Source organism: Salvelinus fontinalis, chromosome 5, assembly GCF_029448725.1.
Source record: "Salvelinus fontinalis isolate EN_2023a chromosome 5, ASM2944872v1, whole genome shotgun sequence".
Classification (NCBI taxonomy): domain Eukaryota; kingdom Metazoa; phylum Chordata; class Actinopteri; order Salmoniformes; family Salmonidae; genus Salvelinus; species Salvelinus fontinalis.
In genome coordinates, this window is record NC_074669.1 from 39,921,326 (window position 1) to 39,938,223 (window position 16,898).

Consider the following 16,898-nt stretch of genomic DNA (forward strand, 5'->3'; position numbering starts at 1 on the left):
CAGAGTCGATTGCTGCTACAATGGGTCTACCTGGTGGAGGAGACACTTGTTTGTGTAATTTTAGCGACTGTGTAGAAAGTTGGTATCTTGGGAAATTTCACACACAGAAATTCAACTTCTTCTTTAGTGATTTGTCCTGATTCCAAACAGCTTTCCACTGTGGATGAGATCTTATGCTGGAATTCCAGGGTAGGGTCACAATTCAGTTTGCGATAGAAGTCCCCTTTAGATAGTTGTCGGCGACATTCATTCACATAGTCACATTTGTTTTGTATAAAAATTCCTCCTCCTTTGTCACATTTGTTTATAATAATCGAAGGATCTGACTTTAAGTCCTTAAGAGCCATTCTCTTGTTGTCACGCCTTTTTATGTCTCTCTTTGGTTTGGTCAGGGTGTGATTTGGGTGGGCATTCTATGTTCTTTATTTCTATGATTTGTGTTTCTATGTTTTGGCCGGGTATGGTTCTCAATCAGGGACAGCTGTCTACTGGGAATCATACTTAGGCAGCCCTTTTTCCCACCTGTAAAGGTTTTCTTCCAGGGGTGAAGGAGAGGACCAAAGTGCAGCGCGGCTAGTGTTAAACATGTTTAATACCAGAACAAGTGAAACACTACAAACAACATACAAAATAACAAATGTGCAAAACCGATACAGACCTATCTGGTGCAGAACACAAACACAGAGACAGGTAACAAACACCCACAAAATCCCAACACAAAACAAGCCTCCTATATATGAGTCTCAATCAGAGACAACGACTACCATCTGTCTCTGATTGAGAACCCACACTAGGCTGACATAGAAACAGACAAACTAGACACACAACATAGAATTCCCACCCAGCTCACGTCCTGACCAACTAAACACATACAAAACAACAGAAAACAGGTCAGGAACGTGACACCACCTGTGATTGTGGGTAGTTATCTTTGTTAGTGGCACTATAGCCCTGTAAGTTTCATGGTTGTTTCTTGTTTTGTTGGCGACATTTACTAAAATAAAATAAAATGTACGTTCACCACGCTGCACTTTGGTCCACTTCTTTCGACGGCCGTGACACTCGTCTCTACTCAGGTTATCATAGGATTTGTGTTTCTGTTTGTCTTTCAGTAAGTCACCTACATGATTTTCAACAATCCTACAGAAGTTTTCTATGGAGGCATTGCGTCTGGGGGGAGGTATAAATTTACTTTTTGTTCCAAATGTAGTTCTCTCAGAGTTCTCGGGTACCTCAGCTGGGTTAATAGCTCCATCTCCTCTTTGACTCACGGTAGGACAGGCAAGTCTATTCATTAGCGTGGTAGACCTATGTATACATCTCACTGAGGATGACATTTCAAGTGGGGTCATGTTAGTTTCACTCTTATCAAAGAACTCACTCAATCTCATATTACGGAAAAACTTGAATAGATCTATCTGGACATCAAAGTCATTCACGTATGCAGTGGGTACAAATGTTAACCCCTTATTGAGAACACTGAGGTGAGCAGATGTCAGGGTCTTACTTGATAAGCTGAAGACATTTAGCGCCTGTTAGACTGGGGGCCCGTCCTGGGTCTCAATTGATAGGTGTTGCGGGGTGGTAGTGGATTTCTTCTTCCCCCGAAGTATGCGTCGAACCCTCTTACGTGCTGGGGGTGTTGGCCTCGACGGTGCCCCCACCCTCTGTTGTAGATAAAATGCTCACCGTTGGTAGAGGAGCCACAGTTAGCCTGTCTGTGGATAGTTGGTCTCACAGAGTCACTCTGCATCGGTCATCGGCTTGTCTCTTCCTGTTTTTTGGTTTCTTGTGCTTAGAGTCTCGCCAGAGATATATTAGTCAGATATTCTTATCTTCCAAATCGCGTTTATACTTCTTGATTTTACTCTCCTTCAGTTCGGTCGTAATCTTAGTCTGAAGGTAAGCATTACTCTTAGTGAGATCATCCAGTTTAATAGGGTCATTAAGCTCGTCTCGTAGAGCTTGCTGTGAATTTTCAAATGAGATTGCGATCTCGATAATATCCTTTTTAAGTTGTTCAATGATCAGAGTCATCAGGTCCAATGAACATTTATTTAGTATAGCACACCATCGTTCACAAAACTCTTCAGTGCGTTGGCCAAGTGAAGGCTCTTTTTGCCAACGTAGTCCGCGTGGGATAACTCCATTTCGAACATACTCACTTAAAGTTACAATGTGCAGGTGTTCTAGTTTTCCTGAATGAACAATCTTGGAATTCTTTACAAAAAATTTCCCAGGCGCCTTCTGGCCGGTCAAATAGAGACTCTGTTACTAAAATGTTGTCTGGTTGTTGTTGTTGGCTGTATTCAAAAAGGCTCCGTTGGGTATCGTTAGAATTAGGTTCAGTTCCCATGTTGGCTAGGGAGTTGATTGATAAGGGTGCTGTCATCGAAAGATGATAGCAGATTTTTTTTTTAAACATGAGCTGGCGCACACCCAGAATAATAGTTTGTGTGGGGGTGCTGACTAATGGCGAATAAACCCTAAACTATCAAAATAAAGAAAGTCGCACACTCCATGTGTAATCTCCCAGCAATTTAATGGGTATTTACCAAAGTTTCGGCATCACTGTGCTTTCTTCACGCTAATGTCATGAATACTTGAACCAGGTTATGTAGACACACAGAGCAATTAGTGTAACCAATGACAGTAGTGAGGGGTGTGTCATAATGATTAAGTTACTTCAAATTAATTAGTGAAACTGTTAAAAAAATAGCATATTAAACATATTATGCTATTGTTATCATATAGAAACAATAGAATACTGTACATCATATTAGCATCAACATACATTATTGTATCATTCAATTTCACATAATCTCCTATTTCATTTTTGTTACATGTAATGTTTTGGTTCAACCTTAATATATAATGAACATCAACAGAGGGAACATATTAGATGTACGCTAATATTGTACAATCCTGGTGTGCAAAGCTTTTAGAGACTTACCCAATAAGACTCAAGCTGTAATCGTTGCCAAAAGTGTTTCTAACATGTTTTGGCTCAGTGGTATGAATACTTATCTAATCAAGATTTATTAGTGTTTTAAAAATAAATAAAATATTTGAGTAAATATTATAATTTTTATTCCACTTTGACAGTATTTTGTGTAGGTCATTGACCAAAAATTACAATTAAATCCATTTTAATCCCACTTCTTTGTAACACAACAAAATGTGGAAAAAGTCAAGAGGTGTGAATACTTTCTGAAGGCACTGTAAATGTATCAACAAGCATTAGCCTACATGTGGATAAAGGCATCATTGATAATTTGATATCATGTTGTTGTGTGTGATCAGGCAGGAGTTTCTGATTAGTGCAAGTAGGACCTATAACCTTGTATTGCCACAGCTGTTCAAAATTCTGAGAAAAGGACATTGGTTGACAAGAGAATCCATAGAAACCAAGCAGTTAAATATCTTTATGTTAATATTTTTGGATAGGGCATCATATTTGCCTTGACAGCTGGCTATGCTTGAGAAAAGACCGTTCTGACCTTAAGACCTATACTACACCACCTCTGACATATCTCAGGCTTTTAGAGAAAACAAATGGCATTTTTTTGTTGTTGTCATGAACACATCTCCCTTAACACTCCCCCAAAGAGGGAAACCAGAGGTAGTCATCTGCGACCGCCAAAGAAAAACGCTGGCCCCAAATTAACCTACTTTGCAGGTTGCCTGTAATTACTAAAAGCCTAGAATGGACCAACACAAAAATGTGTTGGCTGGTAAGCTGCACTGCTGCTGAGTAGCATCGTCTTTCCCACCAGCAGTCACTTCATATTTATGTTGAAGCTGACAGAAGAAAGGCACAAGCCACAATGCACATAAGGAAGGATATTATACCAAAAGTAATGTAGAAAATCCAGTCAAATCCCCTGTTCTGTGATTCTCTGGTGTTCTTTAAGGGCGTAGGGATTGTAGTTTTATTTGTTTGTCTGTAAATAGATATAGTGTGTGTCTGTGTGTGGGTATTTTATGTGCTTACCAATAATTGTGCGTTTCCTCTCCCTCCAGAGGGTGCTGGTTCAGGCCACAGGTTCGGCCCAGAAGGGAGCGCAGGTGCAGCAGCTGTCAGTCTCTCGGGTGCAACAGGTCTCTCAGCAGGTACACACTGTCTCCTTATCACCCCTTATTCCTTCTCCCCAGCCCCCAGGACACTCAGTCAGTCTAGCTTTAGCCATATGCACAGACCATGGCTCCATTCACAGTAGCATCAGACATATAGATTCAGATTACATTCTCCACTGTATTGTAAGCTTTCTTGCTTTGGAATGGTATGGGTTTCTAACGGATAGATTTGCTGTTAGATCTTAATTATATGTGCTTCAATTGCTCAGCAGGGATTTTATTTTTTCTCAGTTTGACACTTTGGACTCACTGCCACCTACTGACAGCACTGCGTTAAGATATGACCAAGATTATGATTATGGAAGACATGAGTTACATTGAAGTTTCTTCTGATTCATAACAAGCATAGATATCCTATCTAATGTCAAGGAATGAGAAACAGTCTAGAGGTGGATACTCTCTCTTGATAATAGTGCTCAAAGGTTGATTCATGAGTTTCTCTCTCTCTCCATAGGTTCAGCAGGTCCAGCATGTTTACCCCTCCCAGGTTCAATATGTAGGAGAGGGGGGAGAGGCAGTTTACAGTAATGGAACCATGTAAGTACTGCGGTGCTCTTCATTTAAGGCAAAGGAACGTGTTCCAGGCGCCTTTAAAATTATTCTAAATAGAAAACCATTAAAGCTAATAGAACATTTAATGTGAGATTGTATATATATATATATATATATATATATATATATACACTGCTCAAAAAAATAAAGGGAACACTTAAACAACACAATGTAACTCCAAGTCAATCACACTTCTGTGAAATCAAACTGTCCACTTAGGAAGCAACACTGATTGACAATAAATTTCGCATGCTGTTGTGCAAATGGAATAGACAAAAGGTGGAAATTATAGGCAATTAGTAAGACACCCCCAAAAAAGGAATGGTTCTGCAGGTGGTGACCACACACCACTTCTCATTTCCTATGCTTCCTGGCTGATGTTTTGGTCACTTTTGAATGCTGGCGGTGCTTTCACTCTAGTGGTAGCATGAGACGGAGTCTACAACCCACACAAGTGGCTCAGGTAGTGCAGCTCATCCAGGATGGCACATCAATGCGAGCTGTGGCAAAAAGGTTTGCTGTGTCTGTCAGCGTAGTGTCCAGAGCATGGAGGCGCTACCAGGAGACAGGCCAGTACATCAGGAGACGTGGAGGAGGCCTTAGGAGGGCAACAACCCAGCAGCAGGACCGCTACCTCCGCCTTTGTGCAAGGAGGTGCACTGCCAGAGCCCTGCAAAATGACCTCCAGCAGGCCACAAATGTGCATGTGTCAGCATATGGTCTCACAAGGGGTCTGAGGATCTCATCTCGGTACCTATTGGCAGTCAGGCTACCTTTGGCGAGCACATGGAGGGCTGTGCGGCCCCACAAAGAAATGCCACCCCACACCATGACTGACCCATCGCCAAACCGGTCATGCTGGAGGATGTTGCAGGCAGCAGAACGTTCTCCACGGCGTCTCCAGACTCTGTCACATCTGTCACATGTGCTCATGTGCTCAGTGTGAACCTGCTTTCATCTGTGAAGAGCACAGGGCGCCAGTGGCGAATTTGCCAATCTTGGTGTTCTCTGGCAAATGCCAAACGTCCTGCACGGTGTTGGGCTGTAAGCACAACCCCCACCTGTGGACGTCGGGCCCTCATACCACCCTCATGGAGTCTGTTTCTGACCGTTTGAGCAGACACATGCACATTTGTGGCCTGCTGGAGGTCATTTTGCAGGGCTCTGGCAGTGCACCTCCTTGCACAAAGGCGGAGGTAGCGGTCCTGCTGCTGGGTTGTTGCCCTCCTACGGCCTCCTCCACGTCTCCTGATGTACTGGCCTGTCTCCTGGTAGCGCCTCCATGCTCTGGACACTACGCTGACAGACACAGCAAACCTTTTTGCCACAGCTCGCATTGATGTGCCATCCTGGATGAACTGCACTACCTGAGCCACTTGTGTGGGTTGTAGACTCCGTCTCATGCTACCACTAGAGTGAGAGCACCGCCAGCATTCAAAAGTGACCAAAACATCAGCCAGGAAGCATAGGAACTGAGAAGTGGTCTGTGATCACCACCTGCAGAATCACTCCTTTTTTGGGGGTGTCTTGCTAATTGCCTATAATTTCCACCTTTTGTCTATTCCATTTGCACAACAGCATGTGAAATTTATTGTCAATCAGTGTTGCTTCCTAAGTGGACAGTTTGATTTCACAGAAGTGTGATTGACTTGGAGTTACATTGTGTTGTTTAAGTGTTCCCTTTATTTTTTTGAGCAGTGTATATTATTTTTTTTCACCTTTATTTAACCAGGTAGGCTAGTTGAGAACAAGTTCTTATTTACAACTGCGACCTGGCCAAGATAAAGCAAAGCAGTTCGACACATTAATCAACACAGTTACACATGGAATAAACAAACATACAGTCAATAATACAGTAGAAAAAGTATATATACAGTGTGTGCAAATGAGGTAAGATAAGGGAGGTAAGGCAATAAATAGGCCATAGTGGCGAAGTAATTACAATATACTAATTAAACACTGGAGTGAATGGATGTGCAGAACATGAATGTGCAAGTAGAGATACTGGGCTGCAAAGGAGCAAGATAAATAAATACAGTATTGGGATGAGGTAGTTGGATGGGCTATTTACAGATGGGCTATGTGCAGTGATCTGTGAGCTGCTCTGACAGCTGGTGCTTAAAGCTAGTGAGGGAGATTTGAGTCTCCAGCTTGAGTGATTTTTGCAGTTTGTTCCAGTCATTGGCAGCAGAGAACTGGAAGGAAAGGCGGCCAAAGGAGGAATTGGCTTTGGGGGTGACCAGTAAGATATACCTGCTGGAGCGCGTGCAACGAGTGGGTGCTGCTATGGTGACCAGTGAGCTGAGATAAGGCGGGGCTTTACCTAGCAGAGAGTTGTAGATAACCTGTAGCCAGTGGGTTTGCGACGAGTATGAAGCGAGGGCCAGCCAACGAGAGCGTACAGGTCGCAGTGGTGGGTAGTATATGGGGCTTTGGTGACAAAACGGATGGCACTGTGATAGACTGCATCCAATTTGTTGAGTAGAGTGTTGGAGGCTATTTTGTAAATGACATCGCCGAAGTCGGGGATCGGTAGGATGGTCAGTTTTACAAGGGTATGTTTGGCAGCATGAGTGAAGGATGCTTTGTTGCGAAATGGGAAGCCAATTCTAGATGTAATGTTGGATTGGAGATGCTTAATGTGAGTCTGGAAGGAGGGTTTACAGTCTAGCCAGACACCTAGGTATTTGTAGTTGTCCACATATTCTAGATCATAACCGTCCACCTGCCCGCCCGTGATGCTGGACGGGCGGGCAGGTGCGGGCAGCGATCGGTTGAATAGCATGCATTTAGTTTTACTTGCGTTTAAGAGCAGTTGGAGGCCACGGAAGGAGAGTTGTATGGCATTGAAGCTCGTCTGGAGGTTAGGTAACACAGTGTTCAAAGAAGGGTCAGAAGTATACAGAATGGTGTCGTCTGCGTAGAGGTGGATCAGAGAATCACCAGCAGCAAGAGCGACATCATTGATGTACACCAACGCAACATTAGATCTAATGGTTATGAACGCAACATTATGGGCTAATAATAGCGTTATTAGTTGTACAATTGGGTTATTAGTTGTACAATTGTTTTGTATTGCCAGGTATTACTGAACTGTTGGAGCACCCGCAATAACGTCGACGTCATCAGAGTGCGCTTCTGTGCGCTTCTGAACACTGTATGCTGGAAAAACTCGGTTTGTTATTTTTAACTAAAACATAACCAATCTTTGTTAATCATAAATACCGAACGTGTTTTTGCGTGGATTCCGCATCGCGGTTAACTTTTACCAGCTAGGACCACTCTCTCTTGTCCCGGAATCTCGCTCCACGGTGGATGGAAAGTGTTTTTTCTCTCTGGAAAAGTTCGGCAAAAAGCTGGCTTTAGGCTAAAAACAAACTGCTAACTGCTAGCCTCCGGGCCCAAACCCACCTGTCTCTCATGGCTTCGCTCGCCCCTGGATGTACCACCTGCCAGTACCTGAGCCAGAGAGTCGCTGAGCTGGAGGGGAGAGTTTCTGTCTTGCGCCAGATCAAGGAGGACGAAGAACTCCTGGACTCCATGGTTATACAAACCACCTCCAAAATCGACGACGTCACCTGCACCTGGCTCGGCACCTCCACTTCTGGGGAGCCTGTAACTGTGAAACTCCATTCGGTTCCCTTAAATGAGCCATGGCCCAGATTAGGAGCTAAACCGAAGGGCCTGGTCTGTTCCACCCCTTCTACTCCGCCTCAGGATGCCTGGATTGCTGTCCGGGGAGGAAAGCACTCCAGGAAACGGAATCCATCAAATGTTTCGGAGGTGCTACAATTGGGGAGGTGATTCAAGGTCCTGGAAGACCTGGAAGTGCATTCCAATCATACTGTACAGGGTCCCTCCGCTTCATCTCTACTGCTGCCATCTCACTCTCAGGTGGAAGTGCCCAAGCACACTCATCTGCGCTCCTTGCCTGCCACTAGGTCGTCAGTCTCAGCTGCTAGCCCCCCTCAACCTGCTAGGAGGCAGATCACCCGGGAGAGGCCCCGTCATTTACCCAATAAACCCATCTGTAGTCCTTCCGTTCTCGTGGTGGGTTCATCCATGGTCCGAAACGTTTCAATCCGGAAAGCTGAGACCTTCTGCTACCCTGGCGCTAGGATCTCTGACCTAGATTCCATGCTACCGCTACTTATTAGTAAGCACTCTGCCGCTTCAACTGTCATTGTCCATGTTGGGTCAAATGACATTAAACTCCAGCAGTCAGAGAAATTGAGAGACGATTTTAAAACATTGATAAATACGCTGCTGGAATCTGGGAAGCAGTGTGTTGTTTCCGGTCCATTTCCATCCCCACGCTACACGGATATGGTTTTTAGTCGTATACGCCAATTACACACCTGGCTTAAGGGATACTGCTGCACGATGAGAATTCCTTTTGTGGATAACTTTGCAGCTTTTACAGACCGACCAGGTCTATTTCTTCGGGACAATTTACATCTTAACAGGTATGGCTCCAGCCACCAACATGTCTCTTACTCTTGCCTCATGTAGAGCCTTTGATACCTGACGTTGTGTATTCTCGGGGGTTGACTTTTGGGATTGTACGCTCCCCTATCAGACTATGTTCAATGCTCCTCTCCCAGTTTCATTAATTAGTTCCTCAATTGCAAATATGGAACAAACTACAGTTAACAACCCTTCTGCAATTCCTAGTTTATTGTCCAATCACCGTATTGCGAATACTACTCACATGCAGAGAGGTATTGTTAGTAGTAATCTTGTCCCCATAAAATTGAGCTCTGTCAATAGCTCGAAAATGGTTTATTGCTCATCTAGTGCAGCTTCAGGTGCTACCTTGGATACTCCATCTGATATGAATTCCCGTAGCAATGGTATTGGAATAATTCATTTGAATGCTAGAAGCCTGATCCAAAAGTTGGACTTTATTGAAATTTTGGTCTCACAATCAAATGTTGACGTTCTGATTGTATCTGAATCGTGGCTGTGATTCTGTGCCAGATTCAGATGTTCAGTTGATTGGATACAATATTTATAGAACTGATAGAGTTGGTAGAGGTGGTGGTATTGCGATTTATGTTAAATGCTGCTTAAATGTTTCTGTGTCCATATCAACCTCTGTCTCAAAGCAATATGAATGTCTAGTTTTAAACGTGGTACTTGGTAATAATGCTCATTTAACTCTAGCAGGGGTATATCGCCCCCCCTCAGCTCCTCCTTGTACTCTATGCAATTTATCTGATATACTGTCTAATTATGCAAACTCTGAATTACTGATTTTGGGAGATTTTAACCTGGATTGGCTCTCACCAGTATCCGATAAATTAAAAGGCATTTGTACTGAGCTAAATCTAACTCAGCTGATAACTAAACCAACCCGTCCCAACTTTAAGAACCCAGTAAAATCCACTCTACTAGACATTATTCTAACAAATACCCCCCATAAATACACAGCCAGTGGGGTTTTTGCAAATGATATCAGTGACCACTGCCCTATTGCTTGTATTAGAGATACCAGGCTGAAACACTCTGATCCCTGTATAATCTCTAAGAGAAATTATAAACATTTCTCACAGCAAGCTTTTATCCTTGACTTAGATCACTCTGAGCTTTTATCCACTTGCTGCTTTCTGGACCCGGTTTTAGCCCTTGCTTTTTTCTCTTCTATTGTTACCTCTATGTCTGATAAACATGCCCCGCTTAAGAATCACAGAGTAAGAAACCGAACCAGTTCTTGGTTCTCTCCTGAATTGTCAGGTCTTTTCCTGCAAAAGAATCGGGCCTGGGCCTTGGCGAGGAAAACAGGTACTCCAGCTGATTGGCTGTTTTTTAGGCAATTGAGAAATAAATGTACTGCAGCTGTCAAAAAGGCAAAATCAAATTACTTCCTTAATGCTATGACAGATTCTGCAGGAGATCCTGCAAAATTCTGGAAAACCGTTAATTCACTGAAACGGGGGAATTCTGCTGTTTCTCTTCCTAAGCAAATTACCTCAGACTTCTGTATTCTAACTGAAAAAAATGATATTTGTGATGCTTTTAATAAGCATTTCATCTCTGCTGGTTTTTTATTTGAAAGGAAAAGTGGACTTTGTGGTACTGGCCAGTTAGTTGATTTTTCGTCTTGCTTTTCAACCGTTACTCTGAAAAATGGTAACCCTGTTTTTAGTTTCCAGAAAATAACTGAAGCAGAGGTTCTAATTGCCCTGTGTGCCATTGATACTAAGAAATCCTTAGGGTGTGCTGCACCTATTTTTGCTGGTCCAGTAACACACATTTTTAATCTAACATTAAGCACAGGAAATATCCCTAAGGTGTGGAAAGCAGCTTTTGTTCTGCCATTACATAAGGGAGGTGACGGTAGTGATTTGGATAACTATCGACCAATCTCTAGGCTCCCTTGTCTGGTAAAGATTCTAGAATCTATAGTCAACAAACAGTTACAATCTTTTCTTTCTGCTAACAGTATTCTTAGTACCAATCAATCTGTTTTTAGATCTAAACACAGTACCACATCGGCCACTATGCTTGTTGTAAATGATATTGCAAATGCCTTAGACGATAGAAAGCACTGTGCTGCGTTGTTTGTAGATTTGTCAAAAGCTTTTGACACTGTAGACCATGCTATCCTTTTGAGTAAGCTGTCATCTATAGGACTGGGCACTGATGCCTGCCGATGGTTTTATGACTATCTTAAAGATAGAACTCAAGCCGTCATGGTCGATGGGGTCAAGTCTGACCCCTTACAGTTACTTAAAGGGGTCCCTCAGGGTTCAATAATTGGCCCACTATTGTTCTCACTTTATATAAACAACATTGGTGATGATGTCAGATATTGTAAATTCCATTTATATGCAGATGACACAGTTATGTACTCTATTGCTCCAACAGCGGACCAAGCTTTAATGCAGTTGGAGTCTGATTTTAGGATACTACAGGGGTCTCTTTTACAGCTTAAACTTGTTTTAAACGCTAAGAAAACAAATGTCATGTTTTTTTCTAGGTCTAAACTCCCAGTTAGGAACACGTTTGTAATCACTAGCTTGGATGGTACTCAAATCAATAAGGTCTCTGCATATAAATACTTAGGGGTATGGTTAGATGATAGGCTTTCTTTTAAAAAACATGTTACTGAATTGGGAAAAAAGCTCAAATTCAAGAAAGGATTCCTTTACAGAAACAGGGCTTGTCTGTCCTCTGTAAATAGGAAAAAAATTGTGCAGGCTACTTTTATGTCCGTTTTAGATTATGGTGATATTATCTATATGCATGCATCGGCAAACACATTAAAACCACTGGATGCTATTTACCATTGTGCACTCAAGTTTATCACGGGTGATAGTTACAGAACTCATCACTGTATCCTATATCAACATGTGGGTTGGGTCTCTCTATCTGTGAGGCGAGAGCAACATGCTCTCTTGTTTATTTATAAAGCACTTCTTTTAAAACTACCTCCATATATATCATCATTAATTTCCACAAGATGTACTAATTTTAAAACCAGATCACAGAGGTGGATTACATTAGAGACTCCTGCGGTCTCCACAGAGTTGGGTAGGACTGCCTTCAGTTCCTTTGCACCTTATTTATGGAACAAACTGCAGATCCAACTTAAGTTAGACACTCTGGTGTCCCTTGCCCATTTTAAAATGTTTATGGAGGATCAATATGATGTTGTCTGTGATTGTTTCTGTTGAATTGTGTATGTTTTGAAATGTTCTTGTCTGTATGTCTAAAACTGTACATGTCAACATGTTTACACAGGGCACAGCCGTAAAAGAGATCTAGGTCTCAGTCTGTTTTCCCTGTTAAAATAAAGATTTAAAAAAAATAATAATAATAATAATTTAAAAAAAAAATGTATACAGAGAAAAGAGTCAGCCCGAGAATTGAACCCTGTGGCACCCCCATAGAGACTGCCAGAGGTTCGGACAACAGGCCCTCCGATTTGACACAATGAACTCTATCAGAGAAGTAGTTGGCAAACCAGGCGAGGCAGTCATTAGAGAAACAAAGGCTGTTGATTCTGCCGATAAGAATGTGGTCATTGACAGAGTCGAAAGCCTTGGCCAGGTCGATGAATACGACTGCACAGTAATGTCTCTTATCGATGGCGGTTATGATATCGTTTGGGACCTTGAGCGTGGCTGAGGTGCACCCATGACCAGCTCTGAAACCAGATTGCATAGCGGAGAAGGTACGGTGGTATTCGAAATGTTCGGTAATCTGTTTGATAACTTGGCTTTCGAAGACCTTAGAAAGGCAGGGTAGGATAGATATAGGTCTGTAGCAATTTGAGTCTAGAGTGTCTCCTCCTTTGAAGAGGGGGACGATTGTGGTAGCTTTCCAATCTTTGCGAATCACAGACGATACGAAAGAGAGGTTGAACAGGCTAGTAATAGGGGTTACAACAATTTCGGCAGATCATTTTAGAAAGAGAGGGTCCAGATTGTCTAGCCTGGCTGATTTGTAGGGGTCCCGAGTTTGCAGCTCTTTCAGAACATCAACTATCTGAATTTGGGTGAAGGAGAAATGGGGGAGGCTTGGGCAAGTTGCTGTGGGGGGTGCAGGACAGTTGACCGGGGTAGAGGTAGCCAGGCGGAAAGCATGGCCAGCCGTAGAAAAATGCTTATTGAAAATCTCAATTATAGAGGATTTATCGGTCGTGACAATGTTTCCTAGCCTCAGTGCAGTGGGCAGCTGGGAGGAGGTGCTCTTATTCTCCATGGACTTTACAGTGTCCCAGAACTTTTTTGAGTTTGTGCTACAGGATGCACATTTCTGTTTGAAAAAGCTAGCCTTAGCTTTCCTAACTGCCTGTGTATATTGGTTCCTAACTTCCCTGAAAAGTTGCATATCACGGGGGCTATTCGATGCTAATGCAGTATGTCACAGGATGTTTTTGTGCTGGTCAAGGGCTTATTTAAAATGGCGAGGAAGGCACTTTTAATGAATAACCAGGCATCCTCTACTGACAGGATGAGGTCAATATCCTTCTAGGAGACCCGGGCCAGGTCGATTAGAAAGGCCTGCTCGCAGAAGTGTTTAGGGAGCGTTTGACAGTGATGAGGGGTGGTCGTTTGACCGCAGACCCATTACGGATGCAGGCAATGAGGCAGTGATCGCTGAGATCTTGGTTGAAAACAGCAGAGGTGTATTTGGAGGGCAAGTTGGTTAGGATGATATCTATGAGGGTGTCCGTGTTTACGGATTTGGGGTTATACCTGGCAGGTTCATTGATATTTGTATGAGATTGAGGGCATCAAGCTTAGATTGTAGGATGGCTGGGGTGTTAAGCATGTCCCAGTTTAGGTCACCTAGCAGCACGAGCTCTGAAGATAGATGGGGGACAATCAATTCACATATGGTGTCCAGGGCACAGCTGGGGGCAGAGGGTGGTCTAAAGCAAGCGGCAACGGTGAGAGACTTGTTTCTGGAAAGGTGGATTTTTAAAAGTAGAAGCTCGAATTGTTTGGGTACAGACCTGGATAGTAAGACAGAACTCTGCAGGCTATCTCTGCAGTAGATTGCAACTTCGCCCCCTTTGGCAGTTCTATCTTGTCGGAAAATGTTATAGTTAGGGATGAAAATTTCAGGGTTTTTGGTGGTCTTCCTAAGCCAGGATTCAGACACGGCTAGAACATCCGGGTTGGCAGAGTGTGCTAAAGCAGTAAATAAAACAAACTTAGAGAGGAGGCTTCTAATGTTAACATGCATGAACCAAGGCTTTTACGGTTACAGAAGTCAACAAATGAGACCTGGGGAATAGGAGTGGAGCTAGGCACTGCAGGGCCTGGATTAACCTCTACATCACCATCATATATGTGTAATTAGGGTTGCAAAGATACCGGTAATTTTCCAAAGTTACTGGAATCTTCAGTAATTCTGTTAAGTAAAACAATTTCCTGCAGTCAAATTACCAAATCGCCCTCTAGTGGCCTCATGGGTGGAATGTTATTAATATTTTCATAATTATTCAACATTATTTCAATAAACCTGCCGAAAATCCGGTGTTTCTATGTGAAAAAAGTCTGGCAGCACAACCGATTGACAAAAGTACTGCAAATTGAAAAATCATATGACTAAACTGTATAAAAAGAAGAAACTATACAATGAAACAAAGATAAATTATATATAGAATGATAGTAAAAAGCTTTGGAGCACCTTAAATTAAATTTATGGCAAAAAGGCAAACTCCGCTCCATCATTCATTGAAGCAGATGACTCATCACAAAACCCACTGATATTGCCAACTACTTTAATTATTTTTTGCATTGGCAAGATTAGCAAATTTAGGCATGACATGCCTGCAACAAATGCTTACACTACACATCCAAGTATATCTTGCCAAGTCTAGGACCAAAAGGCTCCTCAAAAGCTTCTACCCCCAAGCCATTACTGCTGAACAATTCATAAAAATCGCCACCAGACAATTTACATTGACCCCCCCCCCCCCTGTACACTACTGCTACTCGCTGTTTGTTTGTTACCTATGCATAGTCACTTCATCCCCACCTACATGCACAGATTACCACAACTAGCCTGTACCCCTGCACACTGACTCGGTACCGGTGCCCCCTGTATATAGCTTGTTATTGTTATTCTTATTGTGTTACTTTTTATTATTACTTTTTATTTTAACCTACTTGGTCAATATTTTCTTCTTCTTGAACTACACTGTTGGTTAAGGGCTTGTAAGTAAGCATTTCACGGTAAAGTGAATAAAGTTTGATTTGATATATCTGACCAAATTATGAAAGACAAGCATTGTAATTTTGAATTCCTTAAAGTGAGTGTAGAAGAGGTGAAAAAGTTGTCTATCAACAATGACAAGCCACCAGGGTCTGACAGTTTGGATGGAAAATGAGAATAATAGCGGAAGATATTGCCACATCTTCAATTTAAGCCTACTAGAAAGTGTGTGCCCTCAGGCTTGGAGGGAAGCAAAAGTCATTCCGCTACCTAAGAATAGTAAAGCCCCCTTTACTGGCTCAAATAGTCGATCAATCAGCCAGTCACCAACCATTAGTTAACTTTTTGAAAAATGGTGTTTGACCAGATACAATGCTATTTTGCAGTATAAAAAGATTGTGGGGTTGTTTTGTTAGACTTCAGTACGGCTTTTGACATTATTGATCATAGTCTGCTGCTGGAAAAACGTATGTGTTATGGCTTTACACCCCCTGCTATATTGTGGATAAAAATGTACCTGTCTAACAGAACACAGAGGATGTTATTTAATGGAAGCCTCTCCAACATAATCCAGGTAGAATCAGGAATTCCCCAGGGCAGATGTCTAGGCCCCTTACAAAACATTCACCTAACCTCAACTAAATATTGTAATAAATAATATGGGAAGTAGCGGTGACTAAACTGCTTGGAGTAACCCTGGATTTTAAACTGTCATGGTTAAAACATGTTTATATAACACTATCTAAAATGGAGAGAAATCTGTTCATAATTAAGCGCTGCTCTGCCTTCTTAACAACACCATCAACAAGGCAGGTCCTTCAGGCCCTAGTTTTGTCTCACCTGGACTACTGTTCAGTCATGTAGTCAGGTGGCACAGAGGGACTTAGGAAAATTACAATTGGCTCATAACAGGGCAGCACGTCTGGCCTTTATATGCGCACGGGGAGCTAACATTAATGATATGCATGTCAATCTCTCATGGCTCAAATTGGAGGAGAGATTGACTTAATCACTACTTCTTTTGTAAGAAGTATTGACAAACTAATTGCACCGATACATACCTCACAAGACATGCTGCCAGAGGTCCCTTGACAATCCCCAAGTCCAGAACAGACTATGGGAGGTGCACAGCATTACATAGAGCTTTGACTACATGGAACCCTATTGCACATCAGGTAACTGACACAAGCAGTAGTATCAGATTGAAAAAAACAGATAAAAATCCACCTTATGGAACAGCGGGGACTGAAGAGACACGGACACAGGTACAGGCACACGCATACGCACACAAACACTAGCACTCTACACACATGTAGATTGAAATAATGTTGATGGTGGTATTTTGTATTGTATAATATATGATGTACTGTTTTTATCTTTTCTAAGTGCCTTAATGTGTTTAGACCCCAGGGAGAGTAATGGGGATCCCTAATAAATACAAAATGGTTTTGTTTATTTCAATCTTCTGTGATGTATATAAAGTATAATATCGGGATGCAAAATCCAAATGTAATACATTTCAACTCTGTGTAGAC

The 16,898-nt window shown here is 42.4% G+C and overlaps 1 protein-coding gene across 2 annotated transcripts in view; it reads left to right on the top strand.

Moving 5' to 3' along the window:
• Positions 1-16,898, top strand: part of LOC129855581 (DNA-binding protein RFX2-like) — a 67,329-nt gene that overhangs the window by 26,133 nt on the left and 24,298 nt on the right. For both annotated transcript variants that reach the window (XM_055923400.1, XM_055923401.1), the window contains exons 3-4: positions 4,024-4,113; positions 4,592-4,674. In XM_055923400.1, the coding sequence (XP_055779375.1) occupies positions 4,024-4,113; positions 4,592-4,674 (173 nt within the window). The remainder of the gene's footprint in view (positions 1-4,023; positions 4,114-4,591; positions 4,675-16,898) is intronic.